This window comes from Symphalangus syndactylus, chromosome 11, assembly GCF_028878055.3.
Source record: "Symphalangus syndactylus isolate Jambi chromosome 11, NHGRI_mSymSyn1-v2.1_pri, whole genome shotgun sequence".
Lineage (NCBI taxonomy): Eukaryota > Metazoa > Chordata > Mammalia > Primates > Hylobatidae > Symphalangus > Symphalangus syndactylus.
Genome location: NC_072433.2, coordinates 126435743 through 126460077, shown reverse-complemented (window position 1 = coordinate 126460077; position 24335 = coordinate 126435743). Strand labels below are relative to the sequence as shown.

Below are 24335 nucleotides of genomic sequence, written 5' to 3'. Positions count from 1 at the left end.
CCTAGTTCTGTCATTTTAATGCATTTAACTTGCCTGCAAACATTATTATTATAGAGACTCAAAATGGTGAACAGTTGTTTCTGTTTCAGGTTTTTTTTTTTTTTTTTTTTTTTTTTTTTTGAGATGGAGTTTCACTTTTCTTGCCCAAGCTGGAGTGCAGTGGCGCAATCTCGGCTCACTGCAACCTCCGTCTCCTGGGTTCAAGTGATTCTCCTGCCTCAGCATCCTGAGTAGCTGGGATTACAGGTATGCGCCACCATGCCTAGCTAATTTTTGCATTTTTAGTAGAGAGGGGGTTTCACCGTGTTAGCCAGGATGGTCTTGATCTCCTGACCTCGTGATCCACCCGCCTCGGCCTCCCAGAGTGCTGGGATTACAGGCGTGAGCCACCGCGCCCGCCCTGTTTCGGGTTTTGATCAGTCTTGCTCTGGATCCTGGCCTTTCTAATGTGAAAAAAAAAAAAAAAACCCTAAATGAATTTCAGTTTATCCATTTCAAAAGATGATGATAGTAAAAACCCTGAAGAAATTTTAGTTTTTTTAACCTAAGACTATGGGGACTTAACCTGCTCTACCAACACATATTTTTTTTTTTTGAGACAGGGTCTTCCTCTGTGGCCCAGGCTGGCCTGATCTCAACTTACTGCAACCTCTGCCTCCTGGGTTCAAGCAATTCTCCTGCCTCAGACTCACGAGTAGCTGAGATTACAGGTGGGCACCACCATGCCCAGCTAATTTTTGTATTTTTAGTAGAGACAGGGTTTCACCACGTAGGCCAGGCTGGTCTCGAACTCCTGACCTCAAATGATGCGCCCACCTTGGCCTACCAAAGTGCTGGGATTACAAGCATGAGCCACCACGCCCGGCCTCAACACATTCTAAACAATATACATAACTTCTGAGAGGATTGAATGGGAGGATTGAATGGCCCGGGTAGGTGCTGTATTTACAGCAATGCTGAAAGCCACCGCATCACCTGGCCTATCTTTAGGACAGGGCTTTTCAGCTTTGGTACTATTTGGGGCTGGATCATTCTTTGTGGTGGGCCTGTATGTGCTCTGTGGGATGTGTAGCAGCACCCCTGGCCTTGACATATTAGATGCCAATACCACCCCCAGTCATGACAACCAAAAATGTATCCAGACTTTCCCAAATGCCCCTTCAGGGCAAAATTACCCTAGCTGAGAACCGCTGCTTTAGGGAATTAGTAATTTGGAGCCCACCAGCTTTGCTGCAGCTTCTCTGACAGCCTTACTTATAGATCAAGCAGGTGCCTTGGTACAGGTGTGAAGGGAGCTGGGGGAACGCCCAGCTTGCCGCCTCCCAGAAGGCATATGTGCTCTCCATTTTGCGCTGGTCCTCTAGGGTCTCCGGGTGACACCTGCCTAGGTCCTTCCTAGAAAGAAGCAAAGAAGCAGCTATAAGTCTGCTTTTTTTTTTTGAGATGGAGTCTCGCTCTGTCACCCAGGCTGGAGTGCTGTGGCACGATCTCGGCTCACTGCAACCTCCCCCTCCCGGGTTCAAGTGATTCTCCTGCCTCAGCCTCCCGAGTAGCTGGGATTACAGGTGCCCGCCACCATGCCCAGCTAATTTTTGTATTTTTAGTAGAGACGGGGTTTCACCAGGTTGGCTAGGCTGGTCTCGAACTCCTGACCTCAAGTGATCCACCCGCCTCAGCCTCCCAAAGTGCTAGGATTACAGGCATGAGCCACCACACCCCACCAAGTCTGCTTTTCTCTGAGAAGAGTCTCTCAGAGTAACAGGAGGGCCCATTCAGTCAGTGACAGGAAGAGTTGTGGGCATTCTCTTTTCCCATCTTCAGGAGAATGTGCATTACTGGTTTGGCAAGGTTTTCAAGATAAGTCGAAGATATTAAATTAGTGTATTTACACTTAATGCCATTATTCAGAATTCTCTGATGTTTAATACTCACTTTTCCACACTCACTGCTTGGGCTGAGCAGATGTAAATATGAAGAGGCAGCCAATACTATGTGGGATACACCTTAGCAGGCACTGGCAACCTGTGCTTCATATGTATATGTCAAAGTGGCTTTTCTCTCCCGTTTAGCTTAAACTACAAATCTTCCTCCCCATGTATCTTTTAAAATGAAACAGTTGGCCGGGTGTGGTGGCTCATGCCTGTAATCCCAGCACTTTGGGAGGCTGAGGTGGGTAGATCACTTGAGGTCAGGAGTTCGAGATCAGCCTGGCCAACATGGCGAAACCCCGTCTCTACTAAAAATACAAAAATTAGCCAGGCATGGTGGCACATGGGTGTAATCCCAGCTGCTTGTGGGGATGAGGCAGGAGAGTCACTTGAACTCGGGGAAGCAGAGGTTTGCAGTGAGCTGAGATCCCAACACTGCACTCTAGCTTGGGTGACAGCGACAGTCCGTCTTAAAACAATTAAAAAAAAAAAGTTTCTCTACTTATTTTATTTTTTGAGACAGGCTTTATCCTGTTAGCCAGGCTGGAGTGCAGTGGTACCATCACAGTTCACTGCAGCCTTAGCCTCCAGGGTTCAAGCGATCCTCCTACCATAGCCTCCCTAATAGCTGGCTGTACAGGCACACACAACCATGCCCAGCTAATTTTTTTTTTGTAATTTTTGAAGAGACGGTTTTTGCCATGTTGCCCAGATTGGTCTTGAACTCTTGGACTCAAGTGATCCGCCTGCCTCGGCCTCTCAAAGTGCTGGGATGACAGGCATGAGCCCCCATGCCCAACTAGTTTTACCACTTATTAAAACTTGAGGAGAACTAGCTTGAAAATATAATATAGTTTCTTATTTTCGGCACCACACAAGGGTTATGACGATTCACTAGGCCTTTATTTTTTTTTCCTTTTTATCTGCCCAAGAATAACCATGATCACTAAACCCCTAAATGTGAAAGAACTGTTAGTGATTTCATTTGTTCCGATCTGTATGTCCTCTGAAGATAAATCCAATATGGAATTTGGGATAAATACCACTGCTTTATTACTGTTCATGACTCTATTTTAATTTCTTTGGCTATTCAGCGAAATCCTCATGACTGACTTCTCTAAATTTCAGGAAAGTAGGATGTCAGAGGAATACTTGGCATTATGGTAGTATTTAGAGAACTTTAACTCTGAAGAGTTCTTACTAGTTAGGCACATATCTTGTAACAGAATAGTGATTTAAATCCTTTAAATATATACCACATGTTGGCCAGGCACGGTGGCTCACACCTGTAATCCCAGCACACTGGGAGTCTGAGGTGGGTGAATCACTTGAGGTCAGGAGTTCAAGACCAGCCTGGCCAACACGGCAAAACCGTGTCTCTACTAAAAATAGAAAAATTAGCTGGGCGTGGTGGTGCGTGCCTGTAATCCCAGCTACTCGGGCAGCTGAGGCATAAGAATGGCTTGAACCCAGGAGGTGGAGTTTGCAGTGAGCTGAGATCACGCCACTGCATACCAGCCTGGGCAGTAGAGTGAGACACTGTCTCAAAAAATAATAAGATATATCACATGTGGCCGGGTGTGGTGGCTCATACCTGTAATTCCAGCACTTTGGGATGCCAAGATGGGTGGATCGCTTGAGGTCAGGAGTTCGGGTCCAGCCTGGCCAATATGTATATAGATATATATATCTCACGTTACCAAAAAAGAAGGTGCAAAAACATTGATACCAGCTTGCAATTCATTAATAGTATTAACTCTAAAATACAACAAAACTAAAAATATTTTCGTAAGCTAAAATAAGACAATATAGAGTAAATAATTCCTAATGTATAATTTGCCAAAGTTTGGTTGGCTTCCCAAAATTGAAATCTTAATTTTGGTGGGCTCACTTTTTAAAAAGAAAAAAGTTTTTTATTTTTGTTGTTGTTGTTTGCTTGTTGGTTTTTAGAGACTAGTTTCATCTACCAAGGAAAAAGTGATTGAGGGGAGTCTTCATGGTTGAATGTCCTTTTGTCATACTTCAGATGCATTGACTTCTGCCACATTTTCATTGCAGCATGGGCTCTACATTTTCTGAAGTCATTACATTTCTCGTTACAGCACAGTAAAAAGAAGATAAAGTAGGAGAGGGATCAGTTTCACATTCAGTCCTAAGCAGCAACATGGTTGAGATGTAATCATAAAAGCAAATATTTCACCCAGGACATGGAAAAGCGGTGGATCACCAGAAAGCAGAGAGTCAAACGCCGCAAGCAGAAGCAGTAAGAAGACGCCAAGTTTGGAGCAAGGTCTTATTTACACCTGCCATGGTCATCAGCTTGCTCTTTTAGGTCTCCCCAACCTGACCCCCAAACAGGGGTTATATGCAGAGGTAATATAATATATGTACTTTTGAAAATAACAAAGTCACCGTGGAGATAATTTCAAAACAATTTATTTTCATTTTCAGATATATTGGACTATTGCACTGATGTTAAAAAGAGTATGACTTGTTTAAATTTTTTGTTGTTTCTTATTTGCAGCCTAATGTTCTGTGATAGTAACTTGCTTCCAAGTAAAGTACGAAAAGTTAGTGGAGTGGCCATGGCTGTGGTCTCTCATAGGTGAAACTAGACTATTTTGGAATGCGTGGAGTTAGAACAAAGTTTTTATTTTGTTTTTAATTAGTAAAGCAATAAATAAAATTGTCTTACTAATATTTATTAGTTTTTATTCTGTTATTTATTAGTAAGGCAATAAAACATTTAGAGTTTTTTCTGGAGTTTGTTGAATAAACTGAATATTGGTAGTGTTCCAGCTATGGCATAGACAGTGCTGCTTTTACTGATTCACATAGCTTGGGCCTTGCTCCTTTCAAGCAAGCTGATTTTTAAATGCAGTGCCCCTGTGAACGTCAAGAACACCGACAACCTGAGAGCCCTCCCTGTTTGTTTTCTAGCTTGCGTCTCTGGATATGTAAGCTGAAATATCACCGTATCTTCTAATAAATACTGTTCCAACAACTGAGAGAATCCTTTGGTTTTAAACATTGAAAAACAATGTAGTCGTCATCTTGGCCTTAAGAACATTTTACTGGCTAACACCTTGCTGAAGAAACTAGATTAAAATTCATGGCCAGCCGCAGTGGCTCACATCTGTAATCCCAGCACTTTGGGAGGCCGACGTGAGTGGATCACCTTAGGCCAGCAGTTCAAGACCAGCCTGGCGAACATGGAAAAACCTGTCTCTACTAAAAATACAAAAAATTAGCTGGGCGTGGTGGCGCATGCCTGTAGTCCCAGCTACTCGGAGGCTGAGGCAGGAGAATTGCTTGAACCCAGGACGTGGAGGTTGCAGTGAGCTGAGATTGCACCACTGCACTCCAGCCTGGGCGACAGAGCGAGACTCCATCTCAAAAATAAATAAATAAATAAATACATGCATACATACATAAAATTCATGTCATTTAACAAATTAGAGCCATTTAAAAGTTGAGAGTATGAAGGCATATATGTTGTCCCCTCCTAGTTGTCAAATCTAATTAATGCCATTTAAACATGCTTCGGAGGACAACACACATGGATATATTGTGAGAGACAAGGAAAATAAAACTGTGTGGTACCCCAAAGGCTGCGTCTCTAAACCCCCCAAAGTGATATAACCCTTCTCTTTTTAAAAATTATTTTAATTTTCTTTTTTTTAAATTTAGAACTCACAGTCTAGTAAACATTTTAGACTTGGGGTGTGGGGGCTACATTTGCATGTTTGTTATATGGTTATATTGTGTGATGCTGAGGTTTGGACTTCTATTGATCTCATCACCCATATATTGAACATAGTATCCAATGGGTAGGTTTCAACCCTTGTTCCCCTTCCCACCTCCCCACTTTTAGAGTCCCCAGTGTTTGTTCTCATCTTTATGTCTGCATGTATCCAGTGTTTAGCTCCCACTTACAAATAAAAACATGTGGTATTTGGTTTTCTGTTTTTGTGTTAATTTGCTTAAGGTAATGGCATCCAGCTGCATCCATGCTGCTGCAAAGGATATATTTTGTTCTTTTTTATGGTTGCATAGTATTCTATCATGTATATGTACCACATTTTAGAAATCCAGGCTGTGCACGGTGGCTCACACCTGTAATCCCAGCCCTTTGGGAGGCCGAGGTGGATCATTTGAGGTCAGGAGTTCGAGAGCAGCCTGGCCAACATGGTGAAACTCTGTCTCTACTAAAAATACAAAAATTAGCCAAGCATGGTGGTACATGCCTGTAATTCTAGCTACCTGGGGGGCTGAGGCAGGAGAATCACTTGAACCCGGGAGGCGGAGGCTGCTGCACTCCAGCCTGGGCAATGGAGTGAGACTCCATCTCAAAAAAAAAAATCAAAAAAGAAACAAAAAAAGAAAAAGAAAAGAAATCCATTCCACCATTGATAGGCACCTAGGTTGATTCCATGTCTTTGCTGTTGTGAATTGTGCTGCGATAAACATATGAGTGCATCTGTCTTTTTGGTAGAATGATTTGTTTTCCTTTGGTAGGCCCACTAATGGGATTGCTAGGTTGAATTCTATTTTTAGTTCATTGAGAAATCTCCAAACTGCTTCCCACAGGGGCTGAACTAATTTACATTCCCCCTAACAGTGTATAAGTGTTCCCTTTTCTGTGCAAAGTTGCTAACGTCTGTTATTTTTTGACATTTTAGTAATAGCCATTGTGGTTAAAAGAAACAAAAAACTCGAAATGAGTTTAATCTTAAATTTGTTAAGATTTATTTTGTGGGCTAACATGTGATCCATCCTGGAAACTGTTTCATGTGTTATTAAGAAAAATGTGTATTCTGCAGTGTTTTGGAGGAATATTCTGTTAATGTCTGTTAGGTCCGTTTGGTCTAATGTGCAATTTAATGTTTTGTTGTTGATTTTCTGGATGATTGGTCCATTGCCAAAGGTGGAGTGCTGAAATCCCCTATTGTTGTTGTATTGTAGTCTATTTCTCCCTATAGATCTAATAATATTTGCTTTATATATTTGGATGTTCTGGTGTTGGTTGCATATATATTTAAAATTGTTATATTAATTGTTATATAATGACTTTCTCTCTTTTTGCAGTTTTGACTTAAAGTCTGTGTTATCTGATATAAGTATAGCTACTCGTGTTCTCCTTTGGTTTCCATTTGCATGGGATAACTTTTTCCGTCCCTCCACATTAGTTTTTGTATGACCTTGCTTGTTAAGTGAGTCTCTTTCAGGCAGCATATAGCTGGATGGTGTTGGAGGTTTTATTTTCTAAATCCATTCATCCACTCTATATCTTTAACTAGAGAATTTAATCTATTTGCATTCAAGGTTATTATTATTATTATTATTATTTTGAGAAGGAGTCTCACTCTGTTGCCAGGCTGGAGTGCGGTGGCATGATCCCGGCTCACTGCAGCCTCCACCTCACAGGTTCAAGCAATTCTCCTGCCTCAGCCTCCTGAGTAGCTGCGATTACAGGTACGTGCCACCACACCCGGCTGATTTTTGTATTTTTAGTAGAGACGGGGTTTCACCACTGCATCCCCAGGATGGTCTCAATCTCTTGACCTTGTGATCCACCCGCCTTGGCCTCCCAAAGTGCTGGGATTACAGGTGTGAGCCACTATGCCCGGCCCAAGGTTATTATTGATAGGCAAAGACCTACTCCTGCTATTTAAAAAATTATTTTCTGGTTTATATATCCTTTGTTGTTTTCTTCCTCTTTTGTTGTTTAGGTGGTTTTCTGCAGTGCTAAACTTTGATTCCTTTCTCTTTCTCATTTGTGTATTTGAGGTAATTTTTCTTTTTGTGGTTACTAAGGTACTTACATGAAAAATCTTATAGATATAATAGACCTTTTAAAGCTAATAACAACTTTGGTCCTGTACAGATACTCACACAAAAAATTTTTGTCGTTCCTCCAAAATTTAAAATTTTGTCTTAATTTACATCATTTTATATTGTGTATTCTTTAATAGTGTATTATAGCTGTAGTTATTCATACTGGATATCTGAAAGACATATGCCACCATTAGAGTAACGGTGTATTCTGAATTTGATTATGAATTTACCACTACCAGTGAGTTTTATACTGTCATATGTTTTCATATGACACACAAAATGATGAAAGTAATTATCATTCTTTTGCTTTTGGTTGAAGTACTTCCATAGCATTTCTTGTAAGGCCAGTCTAGTGGTGATGAATTCCTTCAGCTTTTGCTTGTCTGAAATATACTTTATTTCACCTTCATTCAGCATATAACATTCTTGGGTGGCAGTTTTTTTTTTTTTCTTTCAGAACATTGACTATATCATCCCATTCTTTCCTGGGCTTCAAGGTTTCTTCTGAGAAATCTGTTGATAGTGTAATGGAGATTCCCTTATATATGACTTTATGCTTTTCTCTTGCTGCTTTTAAAACTCTGTGTCTTTGAAATTTTACAGGACCTCTTTGGGTTGAATCTATTTGGGATTCTTTGAGTGCCATGGATCTGGATGTCCACACATCTCTTCCAGGACTTGGGAAGTTTTCAGCTATTATTTCATTAAATGAGCTTTCTGTGCTTTTCTCCATCTCCCTCCGAAAATCTCATAATGTGAGTATCTGTTCAGTTAATGATGTCCCCATAAGTCCTGTCAACTTTCTTCACTCTTTTTCATTCTCTCTTTATTCCCTTTGAATGCGTTATTTCAAAAGAGCTGTCTTCAAGTTAAGAAATTATTTTTATTTTCTGGCTGGGTGCGGTGGCTCACGCCTGTAATCCCAGGACTTTGGGAGGCTGAGGCAGACAGATCACCTGAGGTCAGGAGTTCAGGACCAGACTAGCCAACAGGATGAAACCTCCTCTATACTAAAAATACAAAAATTAGCCAGGCGTGGTGGCAAACACCTGTAATCCAAGATATTCAGGAGGCTGAGGCACGAGAACCGCTTGTACCCAGAAGGTGGAAGTTGCAGTGCACCGAGATGGCACCACTGCACTCCAGCCTCAGTGACAGAGGGAGACTCTGTCTCAAAAAAAAAAAAAAAAGAATTTTTTTTCTGCTTGATCTAGTCTGCTGTTGAGGCTCTCAATTGTATTATTTCATTCATTAAATTCTTCAGATCAAAGATTTCTGTTCTTTTTAAAAAATATCTATCTCTCTTGAATTTCTCATTCAGATCAAGAATTATTTTGCTTATCTGTATTCTCTTGTGTCTTGCTGAGCTTCCTCAAGATCATTATTTTGAATTTCTTTTCAAGAAATTCATAAATTTCTATCTAACTTTGGGGTCAGTTATTGGAGAATTATTGTGTTTCTTTGGTGGTGTCATATTTGTTTGCTTTTTCATGTGTTCCTATGTTGATTCCTTTGCTTCTTGTATTCCTATGTTGATTCCTTTGCAGCTGATGGATCAGCTGCCTTTTCCAGTTCTATAGAGTGGCTTTCACAGGGAAAGGCTTTCACGTGCAGATGGGGCCTAAGTATCAGTGGAGTAAGGCACACTGGCTTTGGTTCTGTATGGGTGCAGTAGTAGTGTGGTCTTCATGCACGTTCTTCACCTGTAATCAATGTAAGCAATGCCTGCAAGTGCCTCAATGGCCTAGGCTGCAGTAGACTGTGTGGCTGGCATCCCGGGTTGAGTATGGCTCCTTTGTGGATGGAGTATCAGGCTTTTTGCATGCTGAGGGGATGCAGGGCTGGTCCACTGGCTTGAGCTTGGCTTCCCCATTGAGCAAGACTTCCTGTTCCTTTGGAGGCAGGGCACTGCATGGGCTTGGGTGCTAGGGTCATAGCTGTTCTGCTAGGCCTAGGTTCTGAGTAGTTGAGTTCAGGACTGTGCTGCCACTAGGATGGGTAAGATGGAGCACCTCTTGGGCAGCTTGTTCCCAAGGAGTAGGGAGCTGTAGCACCTCAGCTGGGGGATGCTGCACTACTGTGTGTGAGATGGTTTAGTGATAGCAGAGCCTCAGGAATGGAGAGATGCAGTGGTTATTGTCCCCTAGAGCAGTGGGTCCAGTTTGAAAATGGTGCCACGCTGTAGCAGCTTGGGTCACAATGTGGGCTTCTTCTCTGCAGTAACGCGGCCATGTGAATTCGAGGCAGTTTTTAAACTGGGCTCAAGGCCTGAAAGAACTGCAGGATTCTCCAGCAGAAAAGACTACAGGTGTCTGTGGTGGCAATGGGACCTGTTGGCGACCTTCTGCCTTCCTTTTCCCCAGGCAGAAATCCATCTTGGTTCTGAGCTGATCCTGACTGGGGAGACGGGGTGGCAGAGCAGGGTATTTTGCTCCCTTCTCTCTCTGGCCGTCCTGAGTCTCTGTGTGCCACAGGTTCTCCACCACTCCCGACATACTCCAGCATTTTCTTTTTTCTTTTTTTGAGACAAAGCCTCATTTTGATGCCCAGGGTGGAGTACAGTGGTGCAGGCTTGGCTCACTGCAACCTCTGCCTCCCCGGTTCAAGCGATTCTCCTGCCTCAGCCTCCCGAGTAGCTGGGATTACAGGCATGCACCACCATGCCCAGCTAATTATTGTATTTTTAGTAGAGATGGGGTTTCACCATGTTGGCCAGGCTGGTCTCGAACTCCTGACCTCAGGTGATCCACCTGCCTCAGCCTCCCAAAGTGCTGGGATTACAGGCGTGAGCCACCGTGCCAGGCCTCATTTTCTTTTGGATACTGTAGTCAAAATGTATTTTATTCGTCCTTTTGGTCCTTTTCTGTGGAGGCAACAAGCATTAGGGACCTCTCGTCAGCCATCTGGCTGGTATTACCTGGAATGTCTTTTCTAGGAAAATTGTTAGCATATTTTCATGAACAAAAGAAAAACAATAAGGAAAATAACTGGGTATGATGAAATAAAATCATTTTATCATATGGCTTTCAAAAGACAATGAGGGTGAAAACTTCAGGCAATAAAGTAAGTCCATGAGTAGGTTCAAGAATTCACAAAAGGTACAATTCTGGCTTCTCTTTAATCATTAAATTTCAGTTTTTACAAGTAATTCAGGTTCAGGTTTTGAGAGGGAAACAGTTCTTTTATTATTACATGCTCATTTTTTTCTGTAAATAACTCTATTGGCTAGATTGACAAACATTGTCACAGAAACAATTTTTTAAGCCATAGATCACTGCATTTATATTTACAAAAAAGCCATAAACATGCATTTCTCCTTTATTAGGAGGACTTAAATAGATGCTTGAATATTAAGGCAGTGATGATTCTAAAACATAATGAAATTCTAAGTTAAGGCTTTATGTTCGTTTTGAAATCCACACTCATAGGCAACTGTGACCAAAGCAAACTCTTACCTACTAGGTTGAGCTCCTCTGCCCAGGATATGTTATTTATCCATTAGCAACACTTCTTTTGTAACAAACGTATGGGATAGGAATTATTAGTAGCAAAACCATCAGTTTACTTAATGAATCATTAGTCCCCTTACTAGGTTTTGAGGATTTAGCTTTCAGTAACACAGGCATGTGCCACAGAAAGGAGCATTTGTGTGTGTGTGTGTGTGTGTGTGTGTGTCAATGTGGAGAACTTACAGGCTGCACTGATTCCTACTTGACTGGAACTTAGCCAACAATTAAGAATCCAGGATCTCCTAAATACAGAAAATCCCCAAAGCATACTTGATCATGCTCCTACCTCAAAACACAGAAAGCATTCTTGATTATTGAAGCAATAGGTCTTCACCTTCTTTTCTTTGAAGACTGGTATTATTCACTTAAAAAAAACAACAAAATGCAGAACACCATATTTTAGATGAATCTATCCTACAATTGCTAGCCTCAAGGCACACGTAATATCCTTGCTAGATATTTTTTCTTACTCAAAGATGAAGAATGGTGAATGGAAGGAAATTCACTTTAAAATAATTGTAGATTGCACTCCTGCCCTATCAAGCTTAGTAGAAGTGCAAAGTATTGAAACCTAATGGGGGATACCTTTTCCCACTTTTTTTCTTGTTTAGAGTGACAAAACTCAGATCCAGCTTGTGGGTGCACTGGGGGAAACAGCTTGAGCCCCCAACTCTGGCCTACTGTGGAGAGCAGAAAGGATCTTCATAGGACACACCCCAAGATGAAGTCATAGGCATGTTTCCATAACTCCCTGTTCCCATGGTTTGGATAACCTACCCTTATTTAGCAGGAACACTACACTAAGTGCTTTGCTGGCGTTTTTTTTTTTGTTTTTTTTTTTTTTTTTGAGATAGATAGGGTCTTGCCGTTACCCAGGTTGCAGTACGGTGCCATGACCATGGCTCATGGCAGCCCCAACCTCGAGTGATCCTCTCACCTCAGCCTCCCAAGTAGCTGGGATCACAGGCGCATGCAACTATGCCTGGCTAATTAAAAAAAAAAAAAAATTTCCAGAGACACGGTCTCCTTATGTTGCCCAAGCTGGTGTTGAACTCCTGGGCCCTAGTGATCCTCCTGCTTTGGCCTCCCAAAGTGCTGGGATTACAGGGGTAAGCCACCACGCCGGCCTGCTGCTGTTTCCCTAGCCGATAATTTTACATCAATAAACCTCTTGTGTGTAAAGTGCTATACACTTGTATGCTGGTATCAATAGTAGTTCATGTAGGGAAGAGGTGGCATTGATTACATGAAAACTGCTTCAAAGCTAAAGACAGTTGTAGTTTTCCTTGGTGTCTTTAAATCAGAAAAGAGTTGTCAAAGCTGACGAAGGTCCAGGCAGCAGGGGTCTAAGAGCACGGAAGCACTACTGCTTAAATCCTATGGTGGCAGCATCCGGTTTCGTTAGTGATTAGTAACAGGAATCAGGAATTTCTAACAAGCACTGCCAAAGATATTTTAGGTGCAATTTAACTATATTACACTTTGACTAAAATGTTTTGAAGATGTGAGAAGTTTGTACCCTTGAACCTGGTAAGCTGGGCTTCAGCTAAATGGCTATATAGGTTTTATAGGTATGAAATACATTTTTTTTTAACATGAAAAGACTAGCTGTGAAAAGGCAAATGTAGGCAACACAAAAACAATTTAGATCAACATCTCAAACTTTATAATACACTCACATTTATATACAAATTTCTGTTTACAAGTACAAAAGGCAAAGAACCACAAAGAAGCTAAGCAACTGTGTCATCAGCCACATTCAATCGAATTAATACTGTTGTCCCCAGTCCATAGTTTTAATCCAGAGGAAACGGTAGATGCCGTCTCACACATGGACTCCACTGTTAGTTTTAGAAGTTGGAGACTGTGTGTGGTTCCGCAGAAGTCTGGGTTTCTACAGAGCTGAACTGAGACTCCATCGTGTTCCAGGCCAGATCAGCCAGAAGAAAGTCATCCATTGCTGTCTGAGTTTCGTTGCTGGTGAAGAACAAGCTCCCCAGGGTTTCAAACCCAGAACTCATGGTCTGTGTTTCTGTACTGTTCAACTGAACTTTGCTTTCTAGAGCAGCTATATTTTTAGCAGTGGAGATTCCTTCAGTTTGGGTCTCTGTGTCAGATGAATCAGTACTCATGGAAAAGCTAGAGTGTTTCAGAATACTTCCCAGAGGCAGATGAGGGCTACTGTCTAAGAAAAAGTTTAAGTCTGTCTGTGTCTGTGTGTCAAACATCTCAAGGCCTAAGAAGTTAGAATTTCCCCTACACCCATAGGACTGAGCAGAGGTATCTGCGAGTAAGAAGTCCGTTTGAGTCTCTATGTCCAGTGACTCCAAGACTGGCTCGGTGTTCATGGTGCTAAGTTCACTCTCTTCAGTTTGGGTCTGGATATTTGAGGCTGAAAAGAACTCTTCGATATCAAAATCGATTCCAGGGTTCTGGGCTGGGCCAGATGGCAGCTGGGTGTCAGGTCCGGGATTTGTGTCAGACAAAAGACTACGATGATCCAGTGTCTGAGCAGGCAGATTACTTGACAAGATGTTTTCCAAATCACTTAATAAATCTATGGTTTGGGTCTGATTATCTGTCATGTTCTGTGAAGGAAGCATACTATTCTGTGCACTGAAGTTTATAATTGGTGTAGATTTCTCAATATCTTGATTTAAAGTCTTATGCTCATTCTGAGGTAACAAACTATGAGTTACTGTCTCTGCTACTAAACTGTTGCTTATAATGTTACCTGTAGCAACATTATATGATGAATGAACACTCTCAAAAATGTCTCCGCACATTCCAGCTTGGTCCATCCGTACATGGTCATCCGTTGGACTTTCTATCCCACTGGTTTGAGTTTCTCTGGAGACCCCACCTGACTGGAAACAGGTGTCCATAAATGCATCAGTCTGAGCAGCTATAGATGAAGTTACCTTAGAGCTGGGCAAAAATGTCTGAGTGTGAACACTAATGGGAAGAGACACTTGAGAATCAAACGACAAATCAGTTTGAGAACAAGACGACACAGAGGAATCAGCAGTGGCCCACTGTGCAGAAGGTATAAAGTTTTGTGAAGCATAAGACAGATCTGTCTGCACGTTGATTGAAGAAATGCTGTTCTTTTGACACGTGTTCCCTAGTTCTTGTAAAGGATTAGATGGACTTTTACCGAAGTTCACTTGAACACCAGTACTTATTGGCTCACCAGCAATAGGATTAGCAATTTTGAAAAGAGGTAAGCTCTCCTTAAGAGAGCAAGCCTCTGAATCTAGGCCGAGGATCAGGGTTCCTACTGACAAGGGCAGTAAGTGCACAGCCCCTGTGGCAGAGCCCTGATCGACACCTAACACCACAGGCTGGGCTGAGGAGTCGGCTGTAGGCACAAAGACAGGCATGAGAGAAAACTGCATCACGGGTAGTTTAACCAAAGCCACTTTGGGCTTTGGTAAAAGCAACTTCTGAGGATATCTCGGTGGTGTTGTAAGAGTCTGCTTGTCAGTGTTAGAGCCACAAGAGTCTTCAAAAGATGGTTCTAGCTTTATTTCTGAAGCTTCTAGTTCTTGAGTGTCTGGTCTAGGGATTGGTTGGTTGTTCAATGATTCAATGGTCTTGTTGGATAACTTCTGGTTTTGTGCACAGTTTTCCATTTTCCTTTTCTTACTAGGTGGGTCCCTGAAAACAATGACAGAGCAAAAAGAAAACCTTAAAATACAACTTTCTTCAACCATGACACTCTATTCTCACTTACAAATGCCACTCCCCCATCTACAGCAGAGGTCATATTCAACCCAGACAAGATAAATCCATTCTTTTGCAACTCTGGTTGGTCCTATTATGGCAGGTGAACTTTCAGAAACATGCAAACAGAGAAGGAGGAAGCATACCTTTTTTTTGTTAAGCTCTAAGTACTAGAACTCAACTCAGATCTTTAAGCCAAAAGAAGCTAAAAGACTTACATAGTGCAAGTTTTATCATTTCTAAGGCAGGAAGCTATCACACTAAATGAAAATTTGACCTTTAAATGAAGTACAGTTTCATGATAAAACTTACTCGTTGGCAGTTTGGTTCCCTCTGACAGAAAATTCTGGAAGCTGAGATTTTCAAATGGAAATAACAAGGGACTCTCAAAGAGCGTTGGCAGAAAAAATAGGTGGACCAATTGGGTCAAGATTTCAGGCCCAGACATGGGTCATTTACAAGACCTGATTCCATTTTCAAAAGCTTCCTTCTTCCACGTCACACATTTTCTAAGATTCCTTTTTTCTCCCCACACCACTGGCTCTGCAGGATGTTTCATCTGAAATGCTTCCCATAGCTACTGACTTTTGTGCCATCATTTCTTTCCCTTCACCTGTGTTCTGCAGGGATCTCGTGGCCAGTTCGGTAGATGTGAGACTGCAATGCCGTTCTACTAGCGTAGGGACAGCCGCATGTGCACCGGAAGGTCTTGCCACAGTCCTCTGCATGTCTTTTCAGGTCCCATTCTGTACCGTACGAATTGCTGCATTTATTACATTTGTGCTTCTTCTCAGCATGCATTTTCATAAAGTGCTAGGAAGAACGCAGAAGGGACTAAGATGAAAAACAGCAACTGGTCAAAACATTTCAGAAACCATCATACACCCAAATTACTAATGATTTTACACTGTTAATATAAATAACATATAAAATACAGCAGTCCAAGTCAAAAGAATGTGAAAGCAGGCACATTGCAGTTAATTATATATATGCCTCTTCTCGTTGCTTTTGCTTTGTGAAAAGTGAGGAGATTGTTTTGGAAACATCTATGGTCCCCAGCATTTACACTCTGATCTGTAAGTGCTGCAGGCAGGAAAAAAATGTCTTTACAATGCTCTTCTCAAGATGCCCTCCAGCAGACCCTCGGGGGAACATTTCAGACGCCAATCTCTTCCAGTTCTGAATCACCTCTTGTCCCAGTCACTGGGGCCCTCCCTCCTCTTAAGATTGCTGCTTCCGAAACTCTTCTTTTCCTGTATTCTGCAGGTTCTTATTCCCCTGGGAGAACGGTTCCTTTGTGCCTTTGCGCTGGGCCCTTGGAGGTATGCAGACTCACACAGGAGGTCTGCGAGCAAACATTTTCTCATTCTTTGCTAAACTGGTTTTCTCTCTCTCTCTATTTTAACTCACTTCTAGACATATTCCCTCCAGACCGTGCCACTTTTCCCTCCACTTGTGTGACAGCATACTCAGGTTTATACCAACTGGGAGACACGCAGCCATCTCCTCTCACAAGCAGCTGTCTACTCGATTCTGTAGTTATGTCTGCTAAGTAATCAGAATGCACAATATTTATAGCATCTGTATCTCATCCTCAGAGACGTAGAGAGTACCTGTTTTACGAGAGAAAACTGAGAAAACGGTCTCTCAGGGCCTCTGGGGCAGCCTTCGATTGGACAGCAGTAGAATTTCGGTCCAGTTTTCAAATCTTTTCTTATTGTTGGATTGACTATGCCATCCTGCAAAAGGAAAATTACTTTAACTAATTATTTCAAAAAATCAACACAACAGGCTGGAGTGGAAACGGAATGACTGAAAACGAGCACATTTTGTGAAATACTTTTAATTAACTTAGAGTTTTGCCATCTAGTGTTAGCAGTAAGAGAAAGAGTATGAGTAGATTAAATGAAATGTGGTAAGAATACTCAGCAAGACTCTAAAATCCTGCATTCATTTGACCGTTATTGAATTCCTCTTAGTCACTATTTACATTCCAGGGAGATGTCCCCATTGTACGTTCCTAGGCTGTGAAATGCTCTATAAAACCACGGATTAGGATCACTACAAGATTCCTGCTCATTTCGAACACATCGTCAGTGAAACTCGGTAATCCTTTCATTATCCCTTCCAACCTCCCTCATGCTCCCCCGTAGTGTGTGCTCTCATCGTTGAATGCCTTTTACTATCTCCTGTCCTCTTCTTTCTCAGTGCCCCTTCATTCAAGTCCACCTATTTATGTGGATTTTGTCATTAGCCTCTTAATCTAATTTCTAGACCTTCAGTCTCTTTTTCACTCATACTTTATCAGATTCACCTTCCTCAAGTATAGCTTCGATCATGTCATTACCTCCCTCAAACGTCTTCAGCAGCACCCCCGTACTGTTCAAGTCCCAACTTCTTGAGCCTGGGATACTCAAAGTCCCTGACTCCATAGCTTCCAACTACTTTCTCTTCTCTCATTACTTCATTACACCTAAGAGAACGCCTTCTAATGGCCCCCACACCTTTTCATGGACAGAGATTTATTTGTATCTTCTGTTGCCTTTGGGAATGTTTTCTACAGAATAAATGTTCAATAAAAACTGGTAGCATTATACTGAATCTCTTCACATGGCCATCTAAGCCAAACCTATCATGCCTGGGGAAGAGACCACTAAAGACAGTCTAAGTGGATGTCAATAACCTCACTGTCATGGCAACAAGCTGACACTGTCCATGCTCCTGCTTTCTGAGAGCCAACACCGCACCACTCACCAGCACAGCAGCCTCCTCCCGCCCCCACCTACTGCTTTTGGGGCCTTCTTCCCATTTCTGTCCTCAGAGAATAAGCTCAAGGGTAGGATGCTCAGATGAGAAATGGCGATGGCACGATAAAATGGACGTGCAGTGAGAAAGTGGTGTTTTTATTCTGAAGTTCTGTAGACTTTGAAGAATCAAAAGCACTGGACTTTTCTGTACTGTATCTTTTGTGCGCATAACTGAAAAAAGAACCTATGGGAGGAAACAATCCAGTAACAAGACAGAAAGAAAATACACAAGCCTAAAACGAAGACACAGCTGAAGAGTAGAGGGTGAGAAGAAAGGATTGTAAGAACTGTAGCAAAAACTAGGAAAAACTGTCTGTCCAGCTACTCCAGCACCACCTGACTGCCTTCCGAGAAAGCATCCAAGAAGGAAACCGTTTGCTTTGTCATCTGATTCTAAATTTAAAATTAGAAATCTTTGTACAATATAGTCTATAGAGCAACTTGGAACCTTTCCTTTCCTTAAAAAATTTCTGGCAAATCATTAAAAGCAAACCTCTGGACTAAAAATAACACAAAATCCTCTAAGCCATGTTTTACAAATATAAATGTTGCTTGATAAGAGGTTCTTTAAGTGCCTGCCTGTCCCCTCCACTGCTTTCATACATAAGGAACAAAACAATCTCTAGCAATAAAAAAATGTACATTTACTTCTGCTCTTCCTGCCCCTGAATCCTCATAGCTTTCATTTCTCCATGAATCCCACCGTACACAAGGCTGGGCTAGACTTCTGGATTTCCTTACAGGATATGGAATATGGCCGTATACCTTAGGCATCCACATCAAACCAGAAGGCGGCACATACTCTACAGCTTGCAATCCAATTCCTCATTCTCACCCATCCTCGTTGCTCATCATTTATGTTAAGAAGGGAAGATTTGGTTGGGGGTGGGGTGTTTTGGGAAGAAAGATTAGAATAAAATAAGAACCAACAGCAACTAGTGGGGAGGGGAAGAAAATATAATCTAGAAAATATATAAACAATGAAAGAAATTATGCAAGCAGCTGTAACTAAGACCGAAAATTTCCAGTGACTAAGAAAACCTGCCAATGAGATACTCAGGGCAGAAAGTAGGTGGAGTCTCTGGTCAACATAGCTCTTAAAACCTAAGATAGCTTCCCAGCCAGCCTCCCTCCTGGTTCCTTCTCCTTACCCCTCCTTTTCCAGTACTTTGAAAACAGGTATCAACATTAATGTTTGAGGCCTGGCGCAGTGGCTCACTCTTGTAATCCCAGTACTTTGGGAGGCTGACGCGGGTGGAGTTCAAGACCAGCCTGACCAACATGGCGAAACCCTGTCGCTACTAATAAAACAAAAATTAGTCGGGCGTGGTGGTGCATGCCTGTAGTCCCAACAACTCAAGAGGCTGAGGCAAGAGAACTGCTTGAACCCGAGAGGTGGAAGTCGCAGTGAGCTGAGATCATGCCACTGCACTCCAGTCTGGGAGACAGAGTGAGACTGTCTCAAACAACAAAAAAAAAGAACAATGTCTGAGGCAGGGCATGGTGGCAGGAGCCTATAGTCTCAGCTACTGGGGAGGCTAAAGCAGGAGGATCACTTGAGCTCAAGAGTCTGACAGCAACCTGGGTAACAGAGCAAGACCCTGAAGAGCCTTTTATGTAGTAACCAGACTGAGAGTACAGATCTCCATACTGGGCACCATCATATAGATGGCTATTGCATCACACAGACCACCTTCATTAAAGGAAGACACCAAGACAGCAGCTGCTCAGGGGCCACTGGGCACTGCTGTTAGAAAGCCAGGACAAGACAGGAAAGTCAGTCTGCTTGTCAAGAAAAAAAGTGATGGATCTGGTGAGGTATAATTCCTGCTAAAAAAAAAGTTTGCCCTGGCTGGGCACAGTGGCTCACACCCCTAATCCCAGCCCTTTGGGAGGCTGTGGCGGGTGGATCACTTGAGGTCAGGAGTTCGAGACCAGCCTGGCCAACATGGTGCAACCCCCATCTCTACTAAAAATACAAAAACTAGCTGGGCGTGGTGGTACGCACCTGTAATCCCAGCTACGAGGGAGGCTGAGGCAGGAGACTCGCTTGAACCTGGAAGCAGAGGTTGCAGTGATCCAAGTTCGCCACTGCACTCCAGCCTGGGCAACAGAGTGAGACTCTGTCTCAAACAAAACAAAACAAAACAAAACAAAAAACTCACCATAATTAGAAACAAACCTACTGTATACTAACCAGTCCTGAAAAGTAAACGGTATCTTGATGTTCAACAGATGTTTACCAGGGTCTTTAAAGAGCTAGAGCTCCTAACAGCAATTCCATAGAAAGAACCGAAAGCATTAAGAAATAGTTCATCCAACGAAGTTATGATTAAATAAAGGATTTAGGTCGGTCGCGGTGGCTCACACCTGGAATTCCAGCACTTTAAGAGGCTGAAGTGGGTGGATCACCTGAGGGTCGAGAGTTCGAGACCAAGCTGGCCATCATGGTGAAACCTGTCTCTACTAAATATACAAAACAAAATTAGCAGGGTGTGGTGGCAGGTGCCTGTAATCCCAGCTACTAGGGAGGCTGAGGCAGGAGAATTGCTTGAACCCCGGAGGCGGAGGTTACAGTGAGCTGAGATGGTGCCACTGCACTCCAGCCTGGGTGATGGAGTAAGACTCTGTCTCAAAAACAAACAAAAAAACACAAAAACAACAGGGAAAAAAAGGATTTAGTTAAAATTTAGTATGAAAACAAAACAATAGGTTGAAAGCCATTCCCAGAGTTACACTTGTGTGCTGAAAGAAACCCAGAGCTTTTCAGTCCAACAATTCGGCCCCACCTGTAGGGTCTTCCTCAGCATACCTCACGTACATTCCCTGATCTTCATTTGAGAACGTTGTTGCATCTCGGTTTAGATGGTGGTAAGAGCAGATCACCCTTCATTGGCGACACATCTGTTCTACTAGAGACTACAACCTCAGAGTTTTCTGCTGTGAAATTCTTATCAGAAGCCTGACTATGGTCAGACAGAACATGCAATACTCTGGGTGCTCTAAATTTACTCCTGATCATCAAAAGCTACATATTTGCAGAACTGTTTTCAATGACTTGCGCTTTTGAATTATGTCACTGCTGGCCTAGAGTGGTGGAAGGAAACTTGCCATTGTTAATGACTGAGAGATTATGACTTAGTAGGTCTGGGGTGGGGTTGGACATCTGGATTTTTTAATAAGCTTGTCACAGATGTGTCCCAACGCTGAAAATGACTGCCCCGTTTTGCATAACGTGGAGGGTTGTTCAGACTATCGTCATACTGTGTCCCCCTCTTAAGAGCCACAGGGGCAATTTCCCTTAGGTCTCAATCCTGAGCTGATCTTACCAACACCGTGAAACTGACTGATGGTGTTTAGAGGCAAACCTACCGCTCCTTTAAAACATTTTTTTATTCTTAATCGACACACAGTAATTATTCCTACTGCAGTGTGCAGCATGGATGGACATATACATTGCATAGTGATCAAGTCAGAGTATTTAACATGTCCTTGACCTCAAATGTATTGTCTCTTGGTGGTGAGAACATTTAAAACCCTCTCTTCTAGTTATTTTGGCACACACAGTCCACTGGGCAGGACCTAAGGCGGCATTGTGGGTGTGGTGGCAAGCACAGGGCTTCAGAACCAGAGGCTCCGGTTAAAAGCCCCGCATCATCTAGGTTGCATAATCTGTTTCTCATTAATATAATGGGAACGATGCGTCCCTCGCCAAACTGCCGTGAAAACTCACGGGCAAAAACGTGTAAAATGCCTGGGCCGGCGTCCGGCACGATACTCGGGGCCAGGGAACCAGGGAACTGGCGCGTGTGGGGGACCCGGCGCTCCCGGATCCTCCTCCCCGCCAGAGGCCGCACCTGCGGGGCCCGCCGCGAGGGTTCAAGAGCCGCCTCCGGCCGGGGAGGGCAGAGGTCGGTGGGGCAGCGGCAGCGCGCAGGGCGCTCGTCCTCCCGAGGCCGGGTTCGCGCGCCGGCGCCGGGCGCTTTGTTGGAGCCAGGCCCGGCCGTCCGGGCCGCCGGCCGCGTCGGGCTCACCTGCAGGCGGTGGCTCTTGACCAGGTGCATGTTGAGCGCGGGGCTGTTGGGCAGGATCTTGCCGCAGCCGCGCACGGTGCACAGGATGTTGGTCCGCACGGCCCGGGACAGCTCGCTCACCGACGGCTGGATCAGCTCCCCCGCCCGCGGCGCGGGGACCGCGGTCTGCTGCGTCGCCCCCGCGGGCCGCGGCCGGCTGCCCCTTAGTCGGGGTCCCGGGGGCACCCACGGACCCGAGGCGGCGGCGGCGGCTCCTCTCGTGGCCGCCGGGACGGCCCGGGCACCCTCCGCCAGAGCCGCGGACCCCGCCGCCGCCGCCTCCGAGGCCGCCATGGCTCCCGCACGGTCGCCGGGCCCCGCTCGCAGTCCCCGCCCCCGCTGCAGCCACTTCCGGCAGGGGGCGGGGCCGCCAGGCTTATTAGCATCCGGCGGGCCCAGGCGGCCGCGGCGCCCCCTGTCGGCCGCGGAGGGCGCGCCTTGGAGGGAGAGGACTTTAGGTGACGCCGCCAGGAGGCGAAATTTCACCTGCCAGCAGGTAAAAGGTATTGCCCCGCCCCTCTAATCGATCCATTATTCCTAGGAACGTGACTTCAGGCAGTAGTCACATAAAAGAAAAAGTAATATGTTGAGCAATGCGTTTACTTCCCAAAGACTAGAAACAACCCAAATGTCTAGTGGCAGGTGAGGCAGAAGTACACTAATTTCCGCCGTTGTTTATTACCTAGGCCTTACCGGGTACCAGGTGGGTCTGGTGGATGCACTTTTCATGCTGTGTCTCATTTTGTCTTCAAAACGACTGTAGCGGGTATGTACTGTAACTTGCCCCACCTTGTGCAGAGAAGGACATTTAGGCTTATATAAATTAAGTAACTTGACCTAGACCACACTATACGAATGAAAGGATTGTTATAATTGATAGGATTAATCATTTTAAGAAGGCTGGATTTGCTTCCTTCTATTTTAGCTGCTGAAATTAGGATTACTGTTTGGGAGACACTGTAGTTCAGTATATGATTACAAAACTTAAATACTTAGACTGGGTAGTTCATGTAAATGGACGTAGGAGGCTGGGGTAGACAAAAGGGAGGGGTGAGGACTGCAGTGAAATTGGAAACACATCCTTTATTAAAAGGGGGCAGCTGCTACTCATCTTTGGTGTGGCTGGAGTTTTATATGAAAACTTCCAGCTTTTACATACTAGCAGCTATATTCGTTTTCTCTTGCTATTAATAAATTACCACAAACTTACTGCCTTAACACAAATTTATTATCTTCCAGCTCTGGAGGTCAAAAGAAATGAGACTGCTGGGCTAAGATCAAGGTGTCAACAGGACTGTATTCCTTCCCGAGGCTCCAGGGGAGAATCTATTCACTTGCCTTTCCCAGCTTCTAGAGGTTGCCTACATTCCTTGGCTTGCGGCCCCTTCCTCCATCTCCAGAATCAGTAATGGTGAGTTGAGTCTTTGTCACATCACATCACTCTGATTTCTTCAGTAGTGATCCTTCTGATTCTTCTATTTTTGAGGCCCCCTGTGATGACATTGGGCCCATTCAAATCATCCAGGATAATTTCTCCAACTGCCAAGTCCCTTTGCCTTGCAAGATAACTGTGATAATGTGAAGTATATATTTGGTCTTTGTCCTGGCATGTAATTCCAATTCCTAAAATCCTTGGAATCAGCAAAATGGTCTCTTTTTGTGTACTAATTAGTTGACTGATGACTTGCAGACCCTAGGTAGCTTTAGCATAGGACTGGTCACTGGAAAGACCAAGGTAGGATTAGAGGCTTGAGACTTTCAGCCCTCCCCCTTAACCTCTGGGGAGGAGAAAGGGGCTAAAGCTGAAGCTCATCAATCATTCCTAGGTAATGAAGCCTCCATAAAATCCCAAAAGAACTGGGTTTGGAGAACTTCCAGATAGCTGAATGCATGGAGTTTCCTGGAGCGAGGCACACTCAAAGACGGCATGCATGGAAGCTCTTGCCCTATGCATCTTTTCATCTGAATCCTTTGTAACGTCCCTTGTAAGAAGTCAGTCTATGTGTTTTCCTGAGTTCTGTGAGGCGCTGCTCTAGCAAATTAACTGAAAGTGAAGAGAGGGTTGTGGGAAATGCAATTTATAGCTGGTTAGTCAGAAGCACAGGTGAAACAACCTGGGACTGGCAACTGGCCTCAGAAGTGGGTGGCAGTTTTGTGAGACTGAGCCCTTAACCTATGGGGTCTGATGATATCACCAGGTAGTTAGTGTTGGAATTGAACTGGAGCATATCCAGCTGGTATCTGCTGTAGAACTGATTGCTTATGTCAACCAAGAAGAGGTGAAAGGGCCAGGCGCGGTGGCTTACGCCTGTAATCCCCTGTAATCCCAGCACTTTGGGAGGCCGAGGCGGGCAGATCACGAGGTCAAGAGATCGACACCATCCTGGACAATATGGTGAAACCCTGTGTCTACTAAAAATACAAAAATTAGCTGGGTGTGGTGCGCACGCCTGT

At 43.8% G+C, this 24335-nt stretch overlaps 3 protein-coding genes across 8 annotated transcripts in view; 2 read left to right on the top strand and 1 right to left on the bottom strand.

The window, feature by feature from the left end:
- C11H16orf46 (chromosome 11 C16orf46 homolog) overlaps window positions 1-4933 on the top strand; it is a 31105-nt gene extending 26172 nt beyond the window's left edge. For 3 of the 4 annotated variants that reach the window (XR_010114344.1, XR_010114345.1, XM_055299688.2), the window contains one exon: window positions 4031-4933. Coding sequence is in view for 1 of the 4 variants with exons in the window: in XM_055299688.2 (XP_055155663.1) it covers window positions 4031-4054 (24 nt within the window). In the remaining 3 variants the exon portion in view is untranslated. Of the gene's footprint in view, window positions 1-602; window positions 711-4030 lie in introns of all 4 variants that reach the window. The other variant, XR_008661143.2, reaches the window with a different exon arrangement.
- Window positions 4934-10865: 5932 nt separating this feature from the next.
- Window positions 10866-22214, bottom strand: ATMIN (ATM interactor). Its single transcript, XM_055299680.2, has 4 exons — window positions 21843-22214; window positions 16615-16740; window positions 15615-15814; window positions 10866-14935 (listed from the first exon to the last, which is right to left on the bottom strand). The coding sequence occupies exons 1-4, from the start codon at window positions 22173-22175 to the stop codon at window positions 13126-13128; spliced, it is 2469 nt and encodes an 822-aa protein (XP_055155655.1). The 5' UTR covers window positions 22176-22214; the 3' UTR covers window positions 10866-13125.
- Window positions 22215-22274: 60 nt separating this feature from the next.
- The window catches only part of CMC2 (C-X9-C motif containing 2), a 64880-nt gene continuing 62819 nt past the window's right edge, over window positions 22275-24335 (top strand). Inside the window, exons 1-2 of one of the 3 annotated variants that reach the window (XM_063612472.1) lie at window positions 22275-22377; window positions 23121-23292. The gene's annotated coding sequence lies outside the window, so the exon portion shown is untranslated. Of the gene's footprint in view, window positions 22378-22465; window positions 22648-23120; window positions 23293-24335 lie in introns of those variants that run through there. The other 2 variants (XM_063612473.1, XM_063612476.1) reach the window with 2 other exon arrangements.